At 47.0% G+C, this 26,089-nt stretch overlaps 1 protein-coding gene across 5 annotated transcripts in view; it reads right to left on the bottom strand.

The window, feature by feature from the left end:
- Nucleotides 1–26,089, bottom strand: part of ATP11C (ATPase phospholipid transporting 11C (ATP11C blood group)) — a 58,890-nt gene that overhangs the window by 24,315 nt on the left and 8,486 nt on the right. For 4 of the 5 annotated variants that reach the window (XM_072877501.1, XM_072877504.1, XM_072877502.1 and 1 more), the window contains exons 2-13: nt 15,446–15,565; nt 13,507–13,596; nt 9,334–9,414; nt 8,214–8,321; nt 7,470–7,598; nt 4,888–4,991; nt 4,148–4,198; nt 3,203–3,267; nt 2,521–2,602; nt 2,018–2,168; nt 1,153–1,350; nt 59–217 (exon numbers count right to left, since the gene is read on the bottom strand). In XM_072877501.1, coding sequence (XP_072733602.1) covers nt 59–217; nt 1,153–1,350; nt 2,018–2,168; nt 2,521–2,602; nt 3,203–3,267; nt 4,148–4,198; nt 4,888–4,991; nt 7,470–7,598; nt 8,214–8,321; nt 9,334–9,414; nt 13,507–13,596; nt 15,446–15,565 — 1,338 coding nt within the window. Of the gene's footprint in view, nt 1–58; nt 218–1,152; nt 1,351–2,017; nt 2,169–2,520; nt 2,603–3,202; nt 3,268–4,147; nt 4,199–4,887; nt 4,992–7,469; nt 7,599–8,213; nt 8,322–9,333; nt 9,415–13,506; nt 13,597–15,445; nt 15,566–26,089 lie in introns of those variants that run through there. The other variant, XM_072877505.1, reaches the window with a different exon arrangement.

The raw sequence follows: 26,089 nt of genomic DNA, 5'->3' as shown, positions 1-26,089 counted from the left end.
TACCCAGCCAGGAGCTGGCCACAAAACCCTAACAGTCATCAACATGCAGATTTCTTACCTTTTCCGCTTTGCCATATTTTAGGGGTCCATCAGTCTGAGAGAAGCCATCCACCTCCGAAATGCAGTCTTTGTACTTGTGCCCGTCTATGCAGCACTCGATGAACTCCATGCTGTTCTCCGTCAGGGTCCCGGTTTTGTCCGTGAAGACATACTCCACCTAGAAGCAAGCAGGCAGGCTGCCTCGCTGCACCCCCAGCCCCATGAGCCGGGGAAGGAGCCCCTCAAAACCGAAAGGGCTGGGGCATTGTAGTGCATCTGTGGCAATGCCGATGAGTACTTTGCTGCTATCCTAACCTGGATCCCCAAAAGACGCAGGTGCCCCACAGGAGTTACACCACTGTGTCGTTTTACTACTTTGCTCCTCAGAGCAGCTCCTTTGTTTTTCCGTGGTTTTGCACAGGTGGCAGAAGGCAGCTCCTGAAGACTTAAAATCTGTTTCCAGGCTCTTCGTTTTCCCCTCATCCTCTTTATTGGGTCCTTTGCTATGGCTCCTAGCGCTTATATAGCTGCTGCCACAGCTCTGCTGCCTCCTTTGGGGTATCTTCGTTTTGGTGCTGTATTTAAATTAGATAATTGCTACTCCAAACGGATTAATTTTTTTTCCAAGCAAAATAAAAAGCAGAAGGCACTACTCATACCCCACACTCAGTCTCTCCTGACGTAGATAAGAAAGGGAAGCCTGAGCTATCTAATTGCCCCAGCAAAGCCAGCAGCAGCGTGGCTGCATGTGCACCGCATGCCCAGCGAGATGACTGGGCAGACATTTTTGTTAATCCTCGAAGAGACAGAGGATTTTTAATTTTTAATTGAAGCAGTGAAAGCAAACCACCCTGACATGCAGAGCGCTGCGCCTGATATTCCCCAATATGGAAACAATTGCAACGACCCAATTCCTGCTCTTTCATGCACTATTTATAGCCTTATCCATTTCACAGAGCGAGTAGAATCACATTAAATGGAAAGTGCCACCAAACCGGCTGAAGCTCTGCCCTGAGGGGACCGTGAGGGACTGCCACAACAAGGGTTCCTATGGGGAAGGACATTTTCATCCACATTTTCATCCAAGCAGATGCAAACAGAGCATGTTCTGACCTGCCCAAGCTCTTCGTTCAGGTCCGAGGTGTTCACCAACGCCCCTTCTTTTATTTCTTCGTCGTACATCTCCTTGTCCCAAGAGATGAAGAAGGAACCCAAGAACTTCTGCATCTCTACTGTAACATACATGGAGACCGGGATAATAAAATTGAAGAGGACCATAAATGACAAGAAGTCCGTGAACATCCGCAAGACCTGCAATGGAAAGAGGAGATGATGCAGTCTGTGCCCATCAGGCATAACTCAGGGGCAGTTTACAGCAACACCTCAGGGGTTTTAGATGGCTTTTCTCCTAAGGTTAAATAGACAAAAACAACCTGAAAATGAATACAGCTAAGATACTGGGCCAAATTCCATTTTCCTTCAGTGCAGAAAATCGCATTGCCTTCTGCAGGTCTACGAGGGTATAATACAAGAGTATCTCTCACTGCTTCATAGCGGCCAAATCAATGTTTTATTCAAGTATATTCCTCTTAAGAATATAACGCTCTGTAGAATATAGAGCTACAGGCTCATTCTGATCTCAACGAACTAGAAACAAGGAGCAATGTAAGTTTACCTACTAAAAGCTGAAAGAGAGATCAAGTTGAAATGAAAGATAAGGATCCAGGTTAAATTGGCTGCTGCTTTTATATAATATATAATATTTATTTATGCTTTGCCCTGCTCCACGCAAGCATCACCGTGCACAAGCACGAGAGAGGCAGGAAAGAAAGGCAAACAGCAGGAGAGCCTGAAGAAAACAACAGCACTTCCAGCAAGCAAACAGGACTCAGAGGGCTGGCACAAGACATTATCAGATTAAATAAAACTGTCAGAATAAATAAAGCTGGAGGAGGTGCTGAAATACAGATCCACTTACCTTGAACGTCTCTCTCTCTTTTTTAGTCTTTTCGTTGTACCAAGGCTCATCATTAAATGGATTACTCTGCCAGACATATTTCAGAGTCGTGCACACAGTAGCCTTGCTCAATAGGATGCACAAATACACTATCAAGAAAGCGTTGATAGATCTGAAAAATAGGTTTCTTTTTTAAATTCTTGCAGCTATTTTTATATAGAAAAATCATGCAAATAAGCAGGAACAAGACTTCCTTACTTTTAAGAAGGGAATTACAGAAAAGTGCTTTTGACAGTGCTGATATGCAGGGTCAGTTCATATATTTTAACATTTCTTAATTTTGTTTTTAAATAAAAAAGCTACTAAATGATGCAGCTTCTTGAGAGATATGCTTAATCAAATATACAGATTTTCTATGCAATCAGAGAGCATCTGAAACAAAAGGCAGCAGATTAGGGGATTATTTCATGAAAAAAACCAACCCAACAGCTTTTACCGCATTTTTGCTGACTATAAATACTCACTTTTCTACAGCAGACCGTTTCTGAGATTTCCCTTGGTAGTTCAAAGCCATTTTCGTTTCCATTCCAGTATAGACTGCAACTCCTACAGGGTATTAAAGCAGGGCTCATAAGGGACTTGCAGCCCCGGAGGGACCCAGCTTGCACGTAGCCATAAAGGGCATTGGTGTTTACGTGAAACTCGAATCCCAGTTGAAGAAAGAGGCATCACCCAAGGACTATTCAACTACAGAAATCTCCAAGGCTGCTAAGCAATGTAATTGCATGCATCCCAGAGCGCTGAGCAGGAGCCTATGGATCACATACAGTCAGAAAAAACAGCAGTCTTCTGTAACAGCCATCACCCTCCATCACTAGTGGCTGGGACTGTGATCCTAGCACACATTTTCAGCAAAGGATTTGGGAACAACTCCCTGCTCTTTGTATCTCAAGCAAAAAGAAAAGCTTGCTCAGGTGTATTAACACAACCTGCACAGCTTGGCAGCACTACAGATACAGCCAGCATCTCCTAATTTCACCCTGTAAACTTTACAATCAGCTTGCATACTGAATGCAAATGTAAAGCCCTGGCAGACAGACAGTAGAGAAGTATTTTCCCTCTCGGGATTTAGTGATGAGCATCTACATTTGCCATTCTTTATCAGAACTATTTAAATAAATAAATAAATTTTAAAAAACTGTTCACCATAAATCTTCTTGGTATTTTTGAGGGTAGCACCTTTCAGCAACAGGTTTTCAGGACCCAAAGACCTAAACGTAAAGGAAGTTATAACATTACATCACTCAAAGAACATTCAAACTTCTTCACAATTTAGACCCAGAGATAGATTACAAAGCTAAACAGATATTCTTTAGATCCAATTATACTTGATTTGTATGTTAAATTAGGCATTGCTTGAGTTTTTCTCTTTACATACTTATATTTCCATTTCATCTTACACAGAATATTTTTGGTGCTCAAAGTTCCAAATTTAATGGGGGATTATCAGTAAGGCTTTTGAGGAATAAGTGCAAAATGTTCAGATCTAATATGTTCTAGTACTTATATAAAAATCTGATTTTAAAAGCATCGAAAACCTGTCCATTTCAGCACAGTCGATCAATGGCACCATCAAAGCCAATGGCTTATTTTGCTCCCATCTGTGTTTTCATTTCTCTTTGAAACCTCCACCCATGACCCGCTGTTGCTTCTAAGGTCCGGGCAGATCCACCACAGCATGAAACGTGGCCAGCACTGCTCCAGTGACAGCCATCTGGTTTTGATGACTTATAAGCATTATTTGCTCATTTTTTCCCCCCGAAACACTCTGATTGATATTTAAGTTTCCACTTTCCCTCAAATAACAATTTTTTTGTAATTGCCTGGTAAATTTGTTCCCCATCAGCAGGGGAGGACATGACTGGGTAGTCCTGCACTGCTTCCCCAAGAGGGGCTCAAACGCATCACCGGATGGCAGAAGAGTGTAAGTGGAGAGGTTAACTACAGGCCTCCCTTCATAATGAAATATTTGGAATGGTTAAAGGTAAACAACCATTTCCTAATGATGGCAGCACAAGTTCAGATCCTTGAAATCTGATGTAGATGCCCAACCTCTTTGAGGAGGGCCAGCAAGGTGGCTGCAAGACCAACCTGGCTATGGGCTCTTGGTTGCTTCTGTAGATGATAATTCTTCCAACAAATCTGCAATGAAAGTGAGAGAAACTTGTATTACAAACACGTTAACCTTATAAAGAGTTACTACAGACATACTAAAAAGAGTCATTGACAGGAGATGGAAACAAACACATCAATGAGTGCATTTGAGAGTTGAACGCTTCAGAGGGGTTGCTGCGCTCGGGACAGACGGAAACCACACACTCCCCACAGCCGGAGTGCCCCAGCTGCCACCCACCAGCAGAGCAGCAATGCCTGGCCATGCCTACGCACCCCAGCCCGTCCCCACTGCAGAGTACAACAGGCCCCAGCAAACCTCCTTCAAGGGATTCAACCACAAAGACCGCTTACTCCTGGAAGTCGTTCAGCCCAATGCATTTTACTCAGAAGGTAGAGTGGCCTAAGAGTAGGCACACAGACCATTACTACAGCTGAGCTGACAAAAAATAGCTCATTACACCATGACACGCGTTTCACCGGGGAGGTTTTGCTGCAAAGAAACTGAGCCCTGAAGAAGTCTGGTGTCGACTTTGCCATCCTCGTATGGAAGAAAGCCTGGCAGCTTGCTGCTGCCTCAGAAACCTTTAGGTCTCCGATGAAAAGAAAACGCCCTTCGCTTTGCTGAACTGTAACTTGTTCGATCCCCTAACCGATGGTGCGCAGGTGTCTGCAGGGAGATGGCATCAGGCACGGCAGGGCAGGAGGGGCGGACTCACTTGTAGAGGTCAGGCTGTGGCTGTTCACACTCGATCGTGGCGGTGAGGGCATCGATGGCTTCGTCCGTACAGAGCACAGTGGTATCCCGCACCGCGTAGTGAGTCTGGGCAGAGAAGCAGAAGCAGCGTCACCACGAGCCCCCAGCAACACAGCCCATGTTTTACCCCGTTACTTAAAATACCACCACGCAAAGGCTCGCCAGCTCCGGCCGCTCACCCGAGCCCTCACCCTGCTCCCATAAAACAGCTGAAGCATCTCTCAGCTAAAGACTGAAGTCATTGCAAGCGTAAGAGAAACCGTAGCGGGAAAGAGCTGCTGGATATCTGTTCAGTAAGGCGTGCACCAAAAGCAGAGCATCTTTGGTTTCTCCCTGGGGACTTGCTGCTGCCCTGACTGGGGTGGGGGGAGGCTGCAGGTGCCCCCAAGGCGAAGGGGCTCCTGAGGACCACCCGCCTGCAGGTCCTGAAGGTAATTATACACCAGCTCCAGCGCCCAGGGATCACGCAGAGCGCTGGCAGACTCCAAGCTATTTTTAGCAGCTGCTGCTGCTGCGAAGGTTCATCTCTCACAATTAACTGGAAAGCCCACGAAGGATCCGCTCGCAGCCTTCCAGGCTCTATTTATAGGAGCCACTCAGAGCTCCAAGTCACGGCGGGCTGCACGGCAGGCTACCTTAATCCATCTTCATAAACAAATTCATTAAAAAGCTTCCTCCACTCCTTATGTTTGCGTTCCCCTCCTTGTGCATCCCGGGAGGAACCGTTACGTTACGCACGCTGTAGTCCTGACATTATAAATACCCATCTTCGTGCCGTTTTGGTAACCTGCCTGGCTTTTCGTCTTGAAAGCGGACGCACAAACCCACATGCGTCTCTGGTATAAATCACAGCCTTTGTGAAACACAACTCAAAACCGTTCCTGCAGTGCCCAGTACCAAACCCGACCCTTGTGTGGGGCTCTGCATCCGCTGCTCCTGTCACCATGGACACCATGCAATTACCGAGTGATATGTCAAAGCCGCCTCCTAATCAATTCCACGGTCTTTACATCCTCGGTCCCTTAGCATATTTAGAAAACACACATTCTTTTAGATAACGTATGACCGAAGATTTGCAGTTCAAAGACAGAGTCCTGACAAAATCTCTTCTATAGTTCCGCCCCAGGTCCACTTGACCAGGCATCTTTCCCATACCTCGACGTGACATGCCCCAAATACCAGAAAAATCCCCACCAGGTAGGCAGCAGGTATCGGTGCAGATGAGGTTTTGTGTGTACTTGAGTGTGCTTCCCTCACCCTCCTTCTGCAGCAAAGCCTGGTTCCTAATGTTAGACCTATTTCCCCAAACAGCACTTGCTTTTCTATTCCCCCCTTCCCCTTCAAACTCATCTTCATCTTGTCAAGAAACAGCCGACAGCTCCCAGTCACCTATAGGAATCCACAAACCAGGAAAAAAACACCACAGTGCTTGATATAGAAATTCAGTATTGCACTTGCAGACTCAAAAGTTAGTAATAGCCAAGACTCTGCAAAAGTTATGTGAACTCATGCATATAATACACCTGACACAAATAAGCAATTGCCTATTTAACCTGGTTATCTATTTTCAGCCCCAGGCCACTTCAAAGCTCCACTCCTCTTCGCTAGTGGAACCAGTATGGTGCACCAGCACTGCATCAGCTCCTACACAAGATTTCCAGTACAGATTTAACAGCCACCCATAAAGAGACAAGCCACAGACCCCATACAATACATATCAGATCGACAATGGTATTCCCACTGACTTCAGTGTGCCGGAACAAATCATGTCATTTTGAAGTATCTTCCAGTCTTACTACTGCAGTTGCTAGTATCCGTATAAATATTTATTAAACACAAGTGCAACCAAATGTTCCTGTCTTCTGATGTATATATGTATTTTGTTGTTGTTGCTGCTTCTTTCATAGTTTAGAGAGGGGGGATGAGTAAAGAAAGAAAATAAACTGAAGAGGAGATTCATCCTGAGCAAGAGGAGTATTAAATTTCACTGCTTGATTCAGGGAAAGGGAGAGGAAAAAAACCAAACAACCTGAAGAGTTGTTTTTCTCACACTGGTGAAAAATTCCCCAAATGAATCTAGACATACTGCCTGAGAAAGTCCCTGATCTCACTGGAAAAGCTCGGTTAAGTGACAGACGCATTGGCAGGTACTGGAAAGGGAGCTGGAGCAGCTGCAGCACTGCTTTACCGACAGACCGGACCTCACAAGGAGCAGGAGCAGGGAAGCACTAACACACTTCCCACAACGGGCAATAAAGCAGCGAAGCTGTATCGATAAATATCAATACAGTTTGGGGCAGCACCAGCAGAAATGGCTGTTGGAGATGAAACGGAAAACAAACAATCCCCAGGGGACTTTGGTGCTGATGCACCGGGAGCAGACAGAGGGAAGAGCTGTTAAGTACAGCCACGTGGCCACGGGGATGGGCTCTGCAGGAGCATCCTCCAGTTAAGCACCCCCCCCCCACGCAAATGCCGGCTTCAGTGGCAGCTCCAGACACCCGAGCACCGGCTCCCGAACGTCGCCCCATCCTTCCCCGTCACCTTGAAATTGGACTCGCCATCGAGACTCGCTGTGGTGACGTAACAGGTCCCGTCAATGCTGCTCGAGGCCAAAAATATCAAATCACAGGGGAAGGTCTCATCTGCTTTCACTTCTACTATGTCTCCAACCTGGAAGAAAGGAAACGTTCACATGAAAAGCCCTCTCGGTTGTTGTTAGATGGTTATGGATTTAGCTTCTCTCAAAGCCTAAGAGAAATCACCTTGGCTAAAAGGGAAATCAGGGTTCAAGAGGTGCACGGGTCCCCCAGCATCACTCCACAGCCCGACAGGCTGGTCCAGCCCAGCACCAACTCAGAGCGTCCAGGTGGCACAGTTAGTATTTATTTCTCTGCTAAATCTTGATGGAGCAAAAGACTCTGTACTTGTCTGAAGCGCGGTGTGATAAATTAATGTCAAAGCTAGTGTACTTTCCTGGTGTCCTTGGGAGAGTTGGAAATAGAAGAGGACTGCCTGTCCCGAAGAAGTGCAAAACGCTGACAGATCTGTCACTTGTCAGCCCCGGTACAGCTTTTGCAAGACAGCTTTTCAAAAGCAATCAAACAAAGGCAGCTTCACTCCTTAACCGGGAACGGCTCTCTGAGCATCTCATCTGAAAGCGAGCACGCTGGGGCAGCTCTAACCGCAGTACATCCCTCCTCCCCTGCCCTCACCTCCGTACCGCACACCCTCGTGTTCCCCTTGGCTTCAAGGATAACCGCACGCGAGTTCTCTGTTAACAGTTACCTTGATTTTTTCACTCTCTTTCTGCACTTGCTTTGCATTTTCAACAATGAAGACATTGCTTTTGTTCACTTCGTTGTCAGCTCTGTGCCTCAGCCAGTCCTCGTATCCCTAGGCACACAAATACAGGCAACACAAACTCGTAACGAAGCAAGTAAACTAACGAAAGAGGATGAGTGGGGACAGAGAGAGAGGGAGAGATTTAAAAAAATGAACAAATTAAGCAGTCCTCAGACCTCCTTCATGCCTGAGAAAACATCAACCAGCGTAGCTCAGACTGAATCAATTTATTTTAAAAACTTCATATGCATATTTGACAGATTCAGAACAGATTAAAATAACACACAAAAATAATCTATATGCAGCAAATGCAACGAGCAGCTAAATTACTGTAACATGTTTCTATTATTCTCAGTGTTGGCAAGAACAGGCTGATAATATGAAGAATACACTCAGCACCCTGCGACTCTTCCCTATGGTAACGCAGGACAAGACTCTTCCTCTTCAGTCCTTACTGAAAGAATAAAACATTCAGATTTGAAGCAGATGGATTTTACTCTAGCTCTCCCCTTCTGGCCCCTGCAGAAGAAACTTCTTTTGTTATTCAGTCCTTCTGTAGAGGAATTTTAAATGGCACACGTGCATACGATGGGAGGAAAAAGGTCTTTTAACACCACAAGAAGAGGACTACATATTTTCAGGACTAGCTGAGTGGTTAAACAGAACCTGTTCTTTCCATTTACCAACACGGGAGCAGAGCGCGGGCTATATTTGGAGCACGTCTCTGCATCCGGCAAAGACTCGGAAAGCATTTCTAAAAAGAGAAGAAAAATTCAAGTAAAGCCAGAACTACAGCAGTAACCTTTACTGACCCTCACGGCTTGCTTACGACAGTACGCATAGAGATGTTTTACATTGCCAAAACAAGAGAGACACCAATAACCTCATTCAACATGCAACCTTCTCTTGAAAAGCACCGGTATACGTCAGACCTTCTGAGAAGGGTTCACCAAACCTACCAGCCCATTTTGCTGACTTCTGAGTATATTCAAATGCATGCTAATTATTTTCTCTACCACACGTCCCAAACAGCATCTTCCTCTCCCCACACTGACACTTGTACCTGTTTGATAGCTGTGACAGTGATGACAAAGAAGAGCGGGAGGCCACTGGTCACCGGGCTGGTCGGGGTGTCCACTATCACCTGCAGAGAGAAAAAATGTACTGCTGACAACTGGTTTTCAGGCAGCAGAAGAAACAAAAGCTCTGGTAATGGGGGAAAAAGGGTGCTCAGCCCACTGGGGGTAAGTCACAGCCCAGCAGAGGAGGGAGGGAAGGAAGGGGCACACGAGAAGGACAGGCACAGACGTCCCCAGGAGTGCTCTCCTCCATCTCAAGGACTACAATCCCTCCTCCTGAAGACCGTGGGATGTCCTCAGGTGGGAAAAACCCCATCAGAAGTAGCTTAAAACCTAAATTTGACCTTGCACTAGTGGGAAATAAAAGCCTGGATGAACGGGCTGCTGAGGATGGGCTACATAAACACAACTACTCGAAGTGCGGATGCCAACAAGCCTGCTCCCACCACGGGATGTGCTGGAGAGGACTGAGGCGGGGAAGGAGGACGCGGCAGAGGCAGCAGCAATGCATGAAGTGAAAAACACCCTCATTTCTCACTGAGGCACGGGAGGGCCATTTCTCCTCCTTGGTAGTGAAGATGGGGCACATCCGAACCCTAAAACACGACTGGTTATGAGAGGGAGAACACTACCAGTCATCTCAAAACCACTGACACTCAGATTAAAAATAACACACATCAGCCCAAATTAGCTAGGAAATATATTGCAGAATGGAACATGAATATTTAAGTAAAACAAGCTCTGAAATTTGGAGTTAAGAGCATAATTTAAGCACAGAGACCACACGAGGGCCTTGGGGTGGGTAGCTGGATTCTTCCCAAGTTCAGCGCAGCACTCGAGCTAGTGCCGCAGCAAAGACCAAGGCCCTTCATCGTTAATTAAACCTTCGGGCTGTGGGAAACTGCTGTTTCTTCTGACTGTATCACGACTTGGCCCAAAGAGTAAGAATGGCAGGTTCATAACTGGGAGGGAATAACTTAAGAGGAGGAAGAGCTGCGCCCTTGCCCCACCTTCCAAACCAGGACACACAATTTTGTCCATTTTTCCTGCTGTCCTCTGAGAGGACGGGAGCACGAGAGGCAGATGGTGAGGGCTGTGATGAAAGGGACGGGGAAGCTCAGCAGAAAGGCTTTGTGTCCCCACAAAGGGACTTTGTCTCCCTCCGCTTGTTTGCGCTTCCCTGGCACGCTCGCAAACAGCAGCATCTGTATATTTATTGTTTTAGGCTGCCCATAAAATGCTGTGTTAAGGACAGGACCGCTCTTATCAGCCAGGAGGAAGCTACATGGAAATATTTAACTCTATGAAGTGCTGTACACTGCAATTTTACCCTGCACTATTGGACCCAAAGAGAGAAGAGCCAGAAGATATTGACGTGGAAGAGATACACCACAAGAAGCAGCCAGATAAGCGGTGTGTGAGTTAAGTAGCATGAGGATAAACCAAGATAAACACAACAAATATTTCCAGGAACACAAAGCCCTGGCTCACTCAAATGGGTGTAAAATGTTTACAGAAAGTCTGGTAGAAACCAGACTCTGGAGGAACAACCTTGAGCGAGGATGGTGCCAAGCGTCACAGGGACACATCACACACAGCATGTGTGATGGACACTCACTGGAGTGGCATCATCGACGTTTAGGCCAGTCAGCCAAAAGTTATCCTGCAAAAATTGGACAGACCTTGGAAATACAAGAGGAACTTTGGCTTGTAGCTGAGAAGGGCAAGGAAGAGGACCTCCTGCTGCCCAGCGGGAGAGTTCTCTGCACTGGACAAGATGCAGTTGTATTTGTTTAAACAAATGATACGATTTCTGTCCATACACATGCTGTATTATAGATGTATGAACACAAATATTAGATGAAGTCCCCAGAATAACTCATTTGTGTATTTGGAGATTGTACTCCCCGCGCATCCCGTGGCTGGATACTGCTCTTCTCCTTTGCAGCTGGTGGAAAGCCGAGGGACACACGAGCAACACGCCAGAACATCAAAGGCAGGCTCCTTTGAAACTATTCTTGAGCTGGTTTAGGACTTCAACAGCTTAATTTGGATCCACTTAAAAGTGACAAAATCCTCCTGTTACTTAATAGTTTCTTCCTAACTCATTGTCTAGGAGACTGAAGACCACAGTCCAGAAGTCATCTCCATCAATCAAAGGGACGTTTTTCATTCCTGGCACCTCCTAAATTAGCTTACTGCCATCAGCTTGGTCTGCCTACAAACATACTAGGACTACGCTTACTCCAGGCCAGCCGCTCCCACCAGGAGTTCACTCGCAGTTTCCTTTGAGTGTTGCAATAGATAACCACAGAAACAAGCTATTTGTATCCCTGGTAGTGCACTAAAAGGTGTTTTATGTTTAATGCATGTACTTTCTCTTCCTCTCTCTAAAACAAGAGCTGAATTTGGAGTCTCAGAGTAATAGACATTTTGATAAAGGGTTTCAGCAGCAGGTAGAGCAGATGCACCACGCAATTCCCCAAGCGCCGTGATACTTCGCTCCTAATGCAGCACGTAAAGCAATTCTATTAATTTAAAGTAATTTAAAGATAAGCACCAACATTTAAGCTATAGATGCCATTTATCAAGGTCTAACCCTGACTATTTCAAATGAATGGAGTTGCCCCAAGTGCTTTTTTTAAGGCAAGTGACATCTCCAGGACAACAAGCGCCCGAGGGCAGACAGTTACTCCATAGTGTATTAGTGCTGTCAGGTTGGGTTTTTTTTTCAGTTGGATTTGTTTTTTCTCTAATGGAGCGTGAGGGTTGCTTCCTTATTTTAGAGGTAATCACAGGTCACAGAATAAAAACAAGGAGGAATAGCAAGGCTCTTCTCTCACCTGCATTCCCCTGTGCCTAAAATGGGTAAGCAGCTACACTGCAACCAGTTTCGTAAGTATAATCAAGAATATACCATGTTCTTCATGGCCAGAGGGTTAACAGTTAAAATGTAATACCATGTCACTAAATGGCCAACTACACAAAAAGGACATCCCGACTCCAGGGCATCACTTCAGTTCAAGGCAAATTACAAATTCACTCTGACAAAATGGAGCAACGCCAGCGAAATCAAGTGGTGGAGAAGAGCCAGCTGATGTCGGGGTAAATTGGCCTCTCATGTAACACTGCCAGGAGGAGCCACCCTTGGCCATTATCTTGGGATCCCCTGTTTCTGCGGCAGCCACCAAAATGACTAAAAGCCATAACTCTTTACTGTAAGGATAAAACATTTTAGGCACTCGTCTTTTGAACGTGCAGCATAGAATAGTGATAGCCCAGCCGTGAACAACCAAAACCCTGGAGAAGTCATCTGAAAGTAGGCTGTTTGCAGTGGCTGCGTGGTGCCATTTAATTTGCTGGGGTGGAGTTTTTGATGTCTATTTTCAGCCCTAGAGCAGGTTGTCTGCTGAGCCCCAGGCCTGAGCACAGGATCTAAAAGGTGAGTAAGTGCACTGTGGTGATTCTCCCAAACTCCCTTCACTCCAATGCATTTGGGACAGCCCGCTTTTCTCCCTGGCTGACAGAACGGAAAATGACTATTCAGGTTTGCTCAGGATTTGTTCCTTAACCAAAGCCACAAAGCAGAGCAGAAGTTTGTTCATGTATAAAATTTGCTGTTTTGTCTGTGTAGGGCAGCTTCCTGAAGCTTCACATTCCCAAAGCGCATGCTATGCATTTTCTGAATTTTACCGAGTACAGCCTATCTCTTCTGCTCGCCTTGAAACTCACTATAACTAAGATGTACAAATATCATATAACTTGGGAAAATACATAGCTACGCAGCAGAAATAATAAAGATGACAAAAAACTAGATCTTAATTCTGTAACATCAAATTTATTTTCACTGGTTGACTGATCTTAACAGATAAAGAGTTACGATGGTTTTTTAATTGTTTCACCAGTCATTCAAACATAATCTCAGACAGGCCCAAATATTTTAATTGTTATTATGCCCTGGATGGTGTGCCAGAATTATAACACAGCTTCCAATTTAAAAAACCCAAAAAACAAAAAACCAAAACAAAACCACAAAAACACCAAACCATAAAACCCACTTATAAGCACCAGAGTCAGTTTTGAACCTCAATTCTTGTTCAAGCTGTGCTCACCATGAGTACGTAAATAAAACCCACCCTCAGCATCAAAGATCTTACCTGCACGAGGAAGATGATGAGGAAGTAGAAGTTGGCAATTCTTCTAAACTGCTCAAAAAGGTTCTTCGGGAGGAAGTTCCAGAGGGTGTACTGCAGGGAGAGAGGGGGGGTCACAAACAGACCAAGGCACCGGGCTGACTGGGGATTTCAGCTACAAAATGGGAAGTATCTGCACAAAATAGGAAAGGAGTTTTCCCTTTAACCCGGCGAGGAGCACCGCAGCAGGCTGTCTGAGCAGCCCTGGCGTGCTCCAGGCAAAGGTCCAGGTCCCCGCTTTCAGACCAGGAGCGCGATGCCGAAATGCCACTGAGCTCCTGCTTCAGCTTCCAGCAGCGGCTGTCTCTGCTGGTTCATTAAACAGCTGGAGGGCTCTCTCAGTTACACGGGGTTTTTTTGTTTGCTTTAAAGTCGGCAACTATTTCTCTTTTGTCAAAATAACCCAAACCACGGGGCTGGAGATGGTGAAGGGTAAAAGATGATAAAAACAACAGGATCTGTTTCAGCAAACAACTTCTAGATAGGCATTTGCAGAGACATGATTTCATGAAGAGGTAATGCACATTGCAGAGATTTTGTTTTTCTCCAAACAAATTCCAAACACCATCTTAGAGTTGCTCTTCTGTTAAAAAAAAGCCATGTTGCCCATACAAATTTGTTGTTAGGTTGTGCTTCATTATCATTTTAAGAAGGCTGCTGAACCATTTGCTTTGGAAAACATGTGGAATTTAAGAACAACATGGAAAATAATAGGTCTGAAATCTGATCTTTCAGTCTGCCTTGAATAAACAAAGAATAATAAGCAGCCAAGTCTCAAGACCAATGTCCACTTAATTATAAAAAGAGACTGGTCAGGTAAGAAGACTCCATGCCTAGCAAATATAAATGGGAAAAAAGAGCAAGGACACAACATTCAAAAATAAATCAGGGAAGAATGGAAATTAGCGCTAACAAACCATTTTGTCAGAGAGGGAACTAAACCAGGGAAGGTGTCCTCTCTGAAGGATCCTCTTGTGTGCCAGGGAAACGTCAATAGGGACGCTACACGAGTTAAACATGGTTAGACTTAAAAACTTTTCCCCAATATAAACTCAGACAGCTCAGATATGAAAACAAATAAGATCCAAGCTGTATAAAAAAGAAAGGAAAGGGGAAAAAAAACCTTTACAGCTCAAGTACAGTAAAACTGAAGCCTAACTGTATGCCGAGCATCATGAATCCTAAGCAACGTAATAAGTATCCAGCTGTGTTGACAATATGGGATGCCACTTGTTTGATATTTTACTCGAATTGGCTTCAAATCTTTTTAAATAGCTTCATGAATGTCATGGAAAAAAGCTAAGCAGAAGGCAGACGGGTGTCATCACAGTTTTCCACCATAAACAAAAGCTGCATTAATACCATATGAATGTTTCCCCTTTCATCCAAAGGGATAAACAGAGCATGGTTATTTTCATCCTATCTCAAGAGAGAAAAAACCATGCAACAAAAAAAAAAGGGGGGGGGGGGATATCGTATTTTTCTGTCCATTTATAAAATAATTCCCACTCCCTTTTGCAAACCTGAGTCTCTGTTGTCTTGTGCTGCATTACACTTAACCTGTCCTTTCTTCACGACAGGAATGCCAGAGAACATTTTAAAAAACCTCACCCCAAAAAACCCACAAACCCAGTGTGTCCATGTGCTTTGCTCTCATCCAAGCTAGAAGAAACCTGTACGCACCCCCACTGGGATTGATAAGAATTAAAAAAGACTAATAGAGAGACTAGAGCTGGGGTGTAAGGTATGTACCAGGCTGTTCCACTGGCCAAGGGACTTTTATATCCATCCTTGAGGAAATCAGTTTCTCATTTTCAAAAACAACCATCAGATAAAGTCAGGGTGAATACACGAACAGGGAATACATGTACACGATGCACCCGGACAAGCGGGGCAAGCTCACCTTGGAGGATACGATCCTGTTGTCGCAGAACTTCTGTGCCACGTACGCATCTGTTTCCAAAACCGGACGGTGCCCGACCACCACGGTGCGCGTACCGACCCGCTTCTCTTCCCCAGCACACTGTCGGGGCAACCAGGAAAGGGAAAAATTAGCTTTTAGCTCAAAAAAAAATCAAATATTTGGTGCATTCAGAAGCTGGAAGCTATGAATATGTGCTGTTCATTGGAAATAAGGCAGCTGGAACCTCAAAAATTCACTTCTCTGCCCCAGCAAAAGGACGGAGAACGAAGAGGCGCACATAAGGTCATTTAGCAAAACCAAGGCAAAGCTGAGCCTACAATCCAGGGTCCCCACCGCTGCTCAGCCACTGACACCCCAGGACCACAGCCCGTCCTGCACCCCACCAGGACAGGTCACCGCTCTCGTCCACCGCGCTCCTCCCCTGCGCAGCACAGCTGCTGCCTGGACTTGCAGCCTGCGCCCATTTGCCAGGCAATTTTTCCTCCTTGAAGGAGAATATATCTTTATCAAGCACTTCAAGTCATTAGGAATATAATTTCTCTTCTACACATCTCCTCCTACTCCCGACCTGGAGAGTCCTTCAGCCTTGGGTCTCTACAGCGACTTCAGGCTTTACCCCAGGACCCCAGGGAGGTCAATGGAAACTGCACCCTCCTTCACACTTGCTCTCCTGTCAAACCCTCAAGTCCACCCGAAATGTCTTACCACCGCACTGGTGCACGCACGCTTGGGATTTAGCTAAAAAAAAAAAGTATACTTCTGCTATTTTAAAGTCTCAGATAAAACCAGAAATAATGAAGTAGAAATAATGAATCACAAACTCCTCAAAAAGACATGCAGGGTGCTGGGGATGCCAGCTTGTCTTGCTGGGGGTTTATTTTAAAGCAGAATGAGGTGTCACAAGTGAATGATAACCTGGTGTCACAGGGGCTTGATGACAGCCCCCCTGCTACACAGCAGCCGGGGAAGGACGAGGGAAATTGCAGCAGAATAAACTCAAAAAGAGGGGAAGCAGAGTGGCTCTGTGGGAGGAGAGCATCCCTTGCACGAAGCCACAAGAGGTACTTGCAACCAGCAACACGGGGCTCTAGCAGAGACCCAGCCATCACCGTGGCCCTTGCAGGCTTCCCAGGGGAGGTGACAGCACCCACCAAATTAAAGATAGATCCTCCCAATCCAATGGAGAGCGTGTTAAAATAACACGTAGTAAGCAAGGTATCTGAAGAAACTGAAAGAAACAGTGCTCTTCTAATTAAATGTAACTCTTAAATATGGCATTTCCAACTTCCTATAACTTCATTTAAAAACACTTGCAAACTTGTGACAAGGCAGAGGCAATGCAGGTCCCCGCCAGCGCCTGCAGCCCTCGGGAAGGCTCGCAGATGGATGGGGCAACACCATGGGCTCCGTTTCCATCAGCTTCCAGCTCCGGGCTGCCCAGCACATGCAAGGTGCTCAATGGATCAGAAAAGTCTACTTTCAAAAGAAACAAAACCGTGCAATAGTTTAAAAATCAGCTTTTCATTCTGTCCAGGTTCCACCTTGCATATAACAAAGTGTCCCTGCCACAGATGCTCGCAGCCAAGGGAGGAGACCTGGCTGGCACCAGGAAGCGTTTTGCAAGATTGAGTTTAAAATTATGAAGTGAATGTAAAATGCCCACTAAGAGGAGATGGAGTTGGGGGGAAAAAAAAAGGGTCATCTTAGGCCAAGCTAAGGTTTTCTTAGAGTTAAGGTTTTGGATTTTAATACATGAGCAGGGCAGACATTTGTCACTGTTCAAGGGCATTAACAGGCAGCAGGGCTGCTAAAAAAACAGCGGATACTGTTCATACTCCGCTTAGCCTTATTAATCCTCCACCCTAGAGCTTGTTTGCTTTCGAAGTCCACCAGGGCAGGTGCCAAAAATGCCAAATCCCTATCCTGTGTCAGCTGTCCGTCATGGGTTCAGCCCACCGTGGGGGGATGCTCCTGGCGTGCCCTGGGTCCGGCTCAGCATCCCGGTTGTCCGAAGGGCCCATCGCAGGCAGCTTGTCAAGCTGCAAGCAAAACCCAGCTAGAGAAGAAGTACTCTGAAAACAACCACACTAAGACAGCAAGGCCCAGGATTAGCCGCTGCTTAGGGAAAGTGTAAAAAGAAAAATTAAAAAATAAAAATCTAAGCCAATCTAATTCACATGCCTGGAGCAGCAGCGATTGAATGGATCCTGTTGCACCAGGAGCAGGGTCTGCCCAAAGGAAGCGGCAGCTCTCCCTTCCCCCTGCTCCTCACCCATGTCTGCAGCATCTTTAATTAAAGTAGTGTTTTACACTGTGCCTAAACCCAGTTCGGTGTGCTGACCGCTCTCACTGCAGCCATCCTCAAACCTCCAGCAGCAGTCGCTTAGAGCGGAAGAAGAAAGTTTCTCGCACCCCTGCACCGCACCCCTGCACGCTGGGACGCGGAGCCAGCAGCAGCCACCAGCACCCCCGCCAGCTGCTCCCACCTCCATGGGGCACAACTGGCTCCCCAAACGCGGGTCGGGCAGGCGCACGCTCCCAGCTAGCGAATGCCACCACCCTGGCACGGGCTGACCACCCTCCCAGCCTCATCATCACCGCCTGCAGCGGCAAACAGCACATCTCCCGAACAAGAAACTAAACCCCAAAAAGGTTCCCTGATGTATCTGCTGCGTTATGGAGGTGACAGCCACGGATCTCACCAACCGGCACCCCAGGAGCGAGAGGCAGAGCCAATTCATCCATGTCACGGCAGCGCTGGGGAGCAGACAGGCTGTCCCCAAGCCTGAAGTCCCCATCGCGTCCCCGGCGAGGATCTGGAGCCAGGCATGCCTGGTGAGCATCCCTCCACCGCGGGAGGAAACGAGAGCTTCCCCTGCCCGTGCTGCTGGCAGAGCGTGGGAAGGAGCGGAGGTGAGGGTTTGCCAAACACACGCGTTAGCATGGAAGCAGCAAAGCTCTGGTTAAAACACTCCTGGAAAAATATACACAAGTACTTACTCTGCAAGATTATCCATAGTTAGCCATGGAAAACCTGGAGCATGGAGCACGTGAAGCCCCAGAGAAGAGAACCCAAATCCCAGGTGTGGTGCGTTAGCTGACCAAGCCCCCTGAGTTACCACCACCAACCCCGACGTGGGCTTTCACCCCTCAGCTCCCCTTCGGTTATTTATTTGAAGCATCTCCTACAAAGATGATGGCAACCCCCTCCATGGTGCATCAGAGCCTCTGTGGTGGCAGCGCCAGGAGAAGTCCTCGCTCTATGGTCTAACCAGACTCGCACGACTCCCGGCGTTTCACTTCCCATTCCCCTGCCCATCCCCGTGTCAGGCCATCACGCAGCTGGAAGGCTTCACGCCACGTATCTCCGCTTTTTCCACCTCCCAGAAAGCGAGCGCACGCCACAATGACGCCCGCGGTGAGAGGCGTTGGCTCAGCTCAGCAATTAAAAGCTCTTATTTTGACAAGCCCACCTCAAACGGCTCGCTGAGTTGCTAATAGATTGCTAAGTCTTAATAACGGCTCTCAATGGAGACTTAAGAGGAGATTTAGGGAGTAACTGCCAGGCTTTTGGGAAAATTATAAAATATGCAGATTAGCAGGGAGAGGATTTAGACGACTTTTCCCGACTGCCTTTCATCAAAAATTTTAATTCTGATGGAAAAAAAAATTAAAGAAAATATTACTTGGATACAATTCAAACAGCTGCTTCGTTGCCTGGTGGGGTTTTATAAAGCCCATGCTACAGGGCGCAGGAGTCAGCTGGTGCAAGCAAAAGCCAGAGTTTCTTCTGCTGTTTAGAGCCGGGCATGCCAAAAGGATTATTTAAGAAAATAAACAACTGCATCCTCCCCGTAGGCACTTTATCACCTCCCTCTGCCCAAGGCGTGGTGTTTGCAGGAGTGTTGCGAGAACCAGATGTACCCGTAGGGATTAGTGGTGCCAGACTGCCCATGGCCTCAGGGCCGCGCGGTGGGAAGCTGCACTGCATCCTCCCACCAAGCCATGAGGATTTGGGGACGCTGGTCGGTGACCCCAGTCCCCTCTCTGCCATACCATGCCCCAGCAACCCAGAAGAGCTCCCAGCAGCTGGCAGACACAAAGCAGCACCCGGGGGGACACAGCACACTCTGGGAATCGAGAGGAGGGAGAGAAGGAGGTATTTTTGAGAAGAGCCACTCTCCTCTTTGCATCACTTGAAGACCAGCCCCAAAGATGCAGGTCTCCCCTGCAACGTTTCAAGCTTCAGTTCAGGGCTCCCGCTCCGCTCCCCCGGTGTCTAACCAAGCCCATCGGCAAGTCAACCCCCCAGCAGGGCATCCAAACCAGATCTCTCCGGAAGGAGCTCAGCTGGAAGACAGCAGCCAGGGAGTCAAACACAAATCATAGGAGATAAAGATGAGGCTAGCGAAGCTGTTCTGCCAGGAACATCTTTCCGAGCTGGCAGCTCGCTATCTATCTTCACTTCCCACCTCAGGCAGGACCAGGCGTCCAGGCTGCAGTAATAAATAACCGCATCGTCGCCATCGATGCAGGCACGCATGCTCTGCTGCACGCACAGCAGGGCAAAGTGCTGCTGCTGCGGTAGGGCCTTCCTCATGGCATAGAGAAATTCAGACACAGAACATATTTCTGTTAAATGTTTTGATGTAACACAACCTTCCTGTACTTTCAACTTGGTATAAAGCCACTTATTGCTAGGAGCAGCAGTTCTGAAAAGAAGGCATTAGGGTTAATGGCTATTTCCTTACATTGTCCAAATTTAAAAAGCCTATCTACACACATCAATATGCCCACGGAAGGTCAGCTGAGGCTTGGCATTCTTCTATGAACTTGTCTTTGAGGAGTTAGGAACAGGTACAATTTGAAGGCATCAGACCAGGGCTAAAAAAGTCCAGGGATACAACTAATGACCCACCACCATTTATGACTTGAAGCTGGTGGAGCATTACGTAGAGACGGCGGAATTACATTTGCAGCCTGCAGCACTCCCCAGATTCTTCATGTGAGTTTGGGCAAGCCTCCCCTCGTGCCTCTTTCCCTCTCCATCCACGCCCTTCTCCCACGAACATGTCCTACCCCAGCACAGCAGCTCCCGTCTGCCTCCCGGAGAGGCTCCTCTTCACCTGCCCTCCCAAATTTCTGGGAATCCATCACAGCACCACACGCAGGACCCAGCCAGCACTTGATAAAAGTTGCAAACCTGGGTAAAAATTAGCAAGCCTGGGTAAAAATTAATGGAGTTAGAGCTCAACAGGAGAGGTGAACCTGTGCTCTGCAGCCACCGTTGACAAGGAGCCACTCTATGTGGTCTATTTCTAGGGCGGCTGCAAAACACAGTGTTTAATTATATCCCCCATATGGAAAACAAGTGTCTGTGCTACCTGCTGGCCCCGTTTCCTGAAAAAAATAGTGGCAGAAAAAACCCTCACCATTTGATTTACTATATTTTCAGAAAGCACCTAAACCAGAACTAACTAATCAAAAGAAACTCCTTTCATGTTTGCTGAAGATATCTTCAAGCCACAAAAGTAAACACAAATAACTTGTAGAAAAAAAGATCTACTAAAAACCACAGGCATTTAAAAAAAAGTCATTTGCTAAAACCAGAGATAATTACACGGTACAAGTACAAAGCTCAAACATTTGAATGGAATCACAGCTTATATTAAATATATGCAGAAGAAAGATTAAATCACATTACTTGGCTTAGATCTCATGAATAGTTTAAAGTCTAATCACTCCTGTATTGTTCCATTTATCATAAAAGTAGTAGAGAAGACGACCTGATTTACAAAAAAAGCTAGCAAAAATAACACCACCTCCCAAAACAGCCTGTTCTAGCTCCCATTTCATTTAGCCCCAGCATAACCAAGAAAAACTCATCCACAATCTTAAAAAGCCTCTGTAAATTTACCAGAACCTCCCCAAACCGTCCGGCAGTCTCAGAAAGGTGCTCAGCACACCAACCTCATTGCCCAACTGATATATTTTTAATTGAATTTTTTCTTGCCAATTTTTCTATCACGCTTTGTCCTTAGTCATTTCTATGCAAGTACAAGCAATGCTTTGAGAAAACCCTTAATAATTTAGCAGCTCGGACTATGCTTACCCACACCGACCACATTTTTAGGCAGATCTCCGGATTTTAGAGAGAGAACTCCATCAATCGGGCTCAATCCTGCCACTCTCCCCTGCGCCTGCGGGAAAGGGTCGATAACATGCACAGTCCTCGGGACCAAAAAAACCAACATTGCATTTAAAATACTAAGAGCCCATAGGTCCAAGAGAAAGGGCTGAAGGTGAGCACAGCTCTGAGCTCACTTCCCACAGAGGGGCTTTCATTGTTCATGCCTAAGAGGAATAAGGCCAGTACCTTGGGAAAGCAAAAGGTTGAAATTTAAACCAGTATCCCTTCTCCTCTGTTGAGGCTGAAGCTCCTACTGGTATTTCAAGCAGAGAGAGAACAGTGTCACCAAGGAATGACCGCCGGGGGCAAACCAGCTCAGCTGAGGGGAGGGGGGCAGCAGGGGGTAACCATGCGAGCCCCCAGATCAAGCAGAACAACAAGAGCAAAAGAGAAGCCATGCGAAAAGGACCAATACTTTTTTTTTTTTTAAACCATGGTCAACACACGATGGGGGTCAACACCCAGACCTCATCCCTGGTCCCCACTGGGGATGACAAAGCAGTGGATGATGTGCTCTAGTAGAGCATCATTGACCCAGATCGCACCATCCTTAATGCAAGTCAAGGTGCGTCCAGCGACGTGAAGGCCCCTGGCCAGAGCCCGTCCCCATGTCCCCTCTGTCCCAAGGACGTGCTGCCTCACCATATGAGCTTGCAGGAAGGTCACCTTCACCAAGGACGATGGGCTGGAGAACAGCAGAGCCAACCAGGCTGAGTTTCCTGGAAAAGCTCAGTTAGCCAGTAAAGCCACCGATAAAAGCAGAGACAGACATGGCAGGGTGGGGAGAACAGGGGAAAGGGCTACTTGAAAGATTTAAGAAGGGCGGAGAGAGGAAACACAAGTGTTTTTTTTTCCCCAGATAATAAACTTACAGAAGGGCCCAGCCCTCTCCCGGACTCGGGGAGCACTGCACATCAGGGTGACAGCCGAAAAGACCTTTTTTGGTGTGGGGTTTGGTTTGGTTGGTTGTGTTTTTCTATCTGAAGGCAGCCTAGCCACAAATCACACAGTACTGCATCTTCCCAGCAAATATACCACATCGTCCCTAATCACAGCCTCAGTTCAGCAGCGCTTCGCAGAAAGTCAGGTTCCCATATGATGCAGAAAGCCAAACCCAGACGGAAGCCAGCAGATATCGATTGGGATAGCGTTACTTCAGTGCTGCTGTTTTGTGGCAAATCTGTTGCTCCTATTCAAACATAACTGCCGACCTTTGGAAGTTTTCAGGATTTCAACTCTTCTTCCCTGCCCTGTTGGCAGCAAGGGTTATGAAACCATCGTTCATCTTCAAATGCAGGCAGCATATTTTTATTTTTGGCAGTCTAAAAGAGAAGTTCGACCAGCATGCTGCCTGCATATTAAATTCAGGCTCGTAGGAACACTTCAGACTCGGGAACAGAAAAAGGACTTTGAATAAGAGCCCAAATGTTTTGCAGAGGTCACAAAGCAAATACAACGAGGTCTTCCCGTCTTCAAACCTCTTCCTCCCTCCTTTCCCCGGCTCAAGCTGTGCACATACGTCTGCTCATCGGTAGCTATTTTAGCAGGGCAGCAAGCTCTTCAGAGCAGTGATTTGCCCTGGCAAAAATTAAAAGTAAGAGCAAACTGGAAAAAAACCCTCCAAGTTTGCAATTGCCAATGCTTGCATCAGCCAGCAGAGCTATAATTTGTTGGTTTTCCCGTTGCTTTCTGGTCCTCAGAAAGCCTGAGCTCTTCAGTTACGGAAGCAAAAAAAACCCCCCTAAATACTATGTTATGCATCCCAGCTCGGCCAGACGTTACTCTGACCTCTGCCACCTAAAGACATTTCACCCTTTTTAAGTTTTTCCAGCATTTCAGAGCCAGGCTGCTGGCAAGGAGCCAGTTTCCCAGAGCAGTTTCCTCCCTTTCCCCCGGGAAGGGATCCCACCCGCCAGGGCAGAGGCTGCAGACCCCGCTGCCAGGGCGTACATCAGCACAGCAACCCAGAAGCAAGGGCTGGTACCCAGGCCTGCCCAGCCTGCATCCCCCAGGTCCAGGCTGCGGGGGGGGGCCGAGCCCTGCACCGGCATCACGGGGTGACCTCAGCCCCTGCAACGGGTACCCAAGGTCCAAGGTCCCAGCCCCACCATGCTGCTCAGTCACGCTGGTTCAGATGAAGTTTTTCCACTCCAAAAAAGTAAAAGTTGTGGTTTTCTAACCCTCCCCTTGCTGTACTGCAGAGAAATGTTTCCACAGAAGTAGCAGGAGATAAAAGGGGGAGGAGAGGGAGAAATCACCTACTTCACCCCTTGCTCCACAGCCAAAATCAGCTCCACGCGCCCCAGACCCCATTCAGAGTATCCTCTTCTCTGAATACTACAGTAACCAACAGATTTATCCTCGGGGCTGCAGGCACAGTTACACTAGGATACTGGATCAGTGCAATCCACCCAGTCAGGAGAGAAACCCTCAACATGCGGCCTAGAATTGTTTATCTTCAGGAAATCCTTTTGGCTCATGTTCCCGCCAGGCTGGATGAAGTAGCTGCAGCAAAGCACACGCTGCCCGGGTCTGACCGAGCACCCACGCTGAGCAAAGCCAGCAGCACAGCAGCCGAGTTCTGCAGCGGGAGGGAAATTCGCTTATCCACAGGGACCTGGAGATGAGGTCTGAGGTGGCCCCAGGATGCTGGGCTCGGTGCACGAGGGGTTTCGGTGTGGTCCGTCCCAGCACCGTCAGCTGCTGAAGTGAGCCCATCCTGGGCGGGAGAACGGGGCAGCATCCCAGGAGATGACTCACGGCCATCCCCATCCCATCGCCTTCCCTAGACGGGCACTGGGATAAGGGCGTTCCTGCTCTCACAGTTCTCAAGACAAACACCGTCACCCAAGATTTCCTCCCTCTGCACATCTGATCTTCCCACCCTGCACTTACCAGAACGGTACTTGTCAAGTGGAAAGTCCCACTTCCATCCATTCAACGGCACTGGAAGAAACCACCCTACGGAAATGATGTACTCCACAGCACTAATTTGGCTAATAAAAAGACGACAGCCCTCTGGGCATCGCAGCTAATTTTACTGTGTTCCCTCCCTGAGCAAACATTTATAAGAAAAGGTGAGCTGGAAGGAAGGGGCGGGGGGGGGGGGGGGAGAACCAACCTTCCACAACTCAGAGTGAACAAAATTGGCATGCAAAACACCACCCTGCGAGAGAAGGAAAAAGAAAAAAAACAAACAAAACAACCCGACACAAAACAAAACACAACAATATTACATTTTAAGCTTGACTTTGCAGCCCCTGAAAGAGCAGGGCTGCTGCCGAGCGGGGACCCCTGGCACAGCCCGAGACCCCCAGCCCTGAGCAGCGCTCAGGACCTCACATCACCCCTGGTCCCAACCGGTGGCAGCCGCTTGGCTCTGTGCACATGCTGGGGAGAAATTGCACAGAAATCATAATAAAAGATGGCAGGGCTGCTCACAAAGTGGATTTTTTTTTCTACATTTAATTTCCCGGCAGTGAGATTCCCCCCCCCTTAAGCCAATTGAGACTCAGGCGATGGAACACAGCGTCGCTGCAGTCTGGCAGTACTTAATTTTTATTACTGCTGAAAAGATCTTGGATTGCAATACCAAAGAAATGCTTCAAATTGTCTAGTCTTGCCTGTTGCACATCTTACGCAGCTTTTCTAAATCCTTTACTGTACAAGAAAAAGAGGATCCCTCTGTTTTGCAAATCAATGCATTTACCACAATATTGCAAACAAATTACATCTACCAAGTGAGCGTTGCCTCTGTTTTCCACTTTAATAGTCTTACAAAATCTTATTAAGTTGTACAGCATACTTTAAGATAGGCCAGACGTAAAGATTGCTTGCTGAGCCTTTGAAAACACACAGCTAGAAATCACCAAGCCCTCTGCATACCACCTTACGAAAGCAAGGCTGGGGCCAGACCAAGGGCCCTTTCGCCTATAGATCCTGCAAAATTCAGCTGAAATCCCAGAGCAAAAGGCCTGCAGCAAAACATTGCTCATCCAAGGCCACAAAAGAGGCTAACAGGAATCTTGTTCAAGTTGTGAACAAAAATGACGAACCCGATTTGCTCCCAAAATACCCTGCTACAATAGCCTCGGAGGTGCTTACCCCTCCTTTCTGCTGCAGGAGAAAAACAAAAAGCCCTTTACAAACAGCCGGATCAAAAATAAGTGCATTAAGCTTTCATTAAGGAGAACAGGACAAATGTCTCTGAACTACAAATGCTATCAATTACGGCTGGATGTCAAGAGCGGGCATGCTTTTAGACTAAATTGGCTTCAGTTGGAATTCCATCTCAGACAAAATGACTGAAGTTTTGGGAAAAAATGACTGGAGTCAGCAAGATGCAAGAGAGAGATGGACTACAAAATATTTTTACAGAGTATTGGTTCTGAGCAGCATCTGTGGCAGCGAGCGTCCCTATGAGAGCATGAAAA

Source organism: Ciconia boyciana, chromosome 12 (assembly GCF_034638445.1).
Source record: "Ciconia boyciana chromosome 12, ASM3463844v1, whole genome shotgun sequence".
NCBI lineage: Eukaryota > Metazoa > Chordata > Aves > Ciconiiformes > Ciconiidae > Ciconia > Ciconia boyciana.
This window is presented reverse-complemented; position numbering and strand designations above follow the sequence as displayed.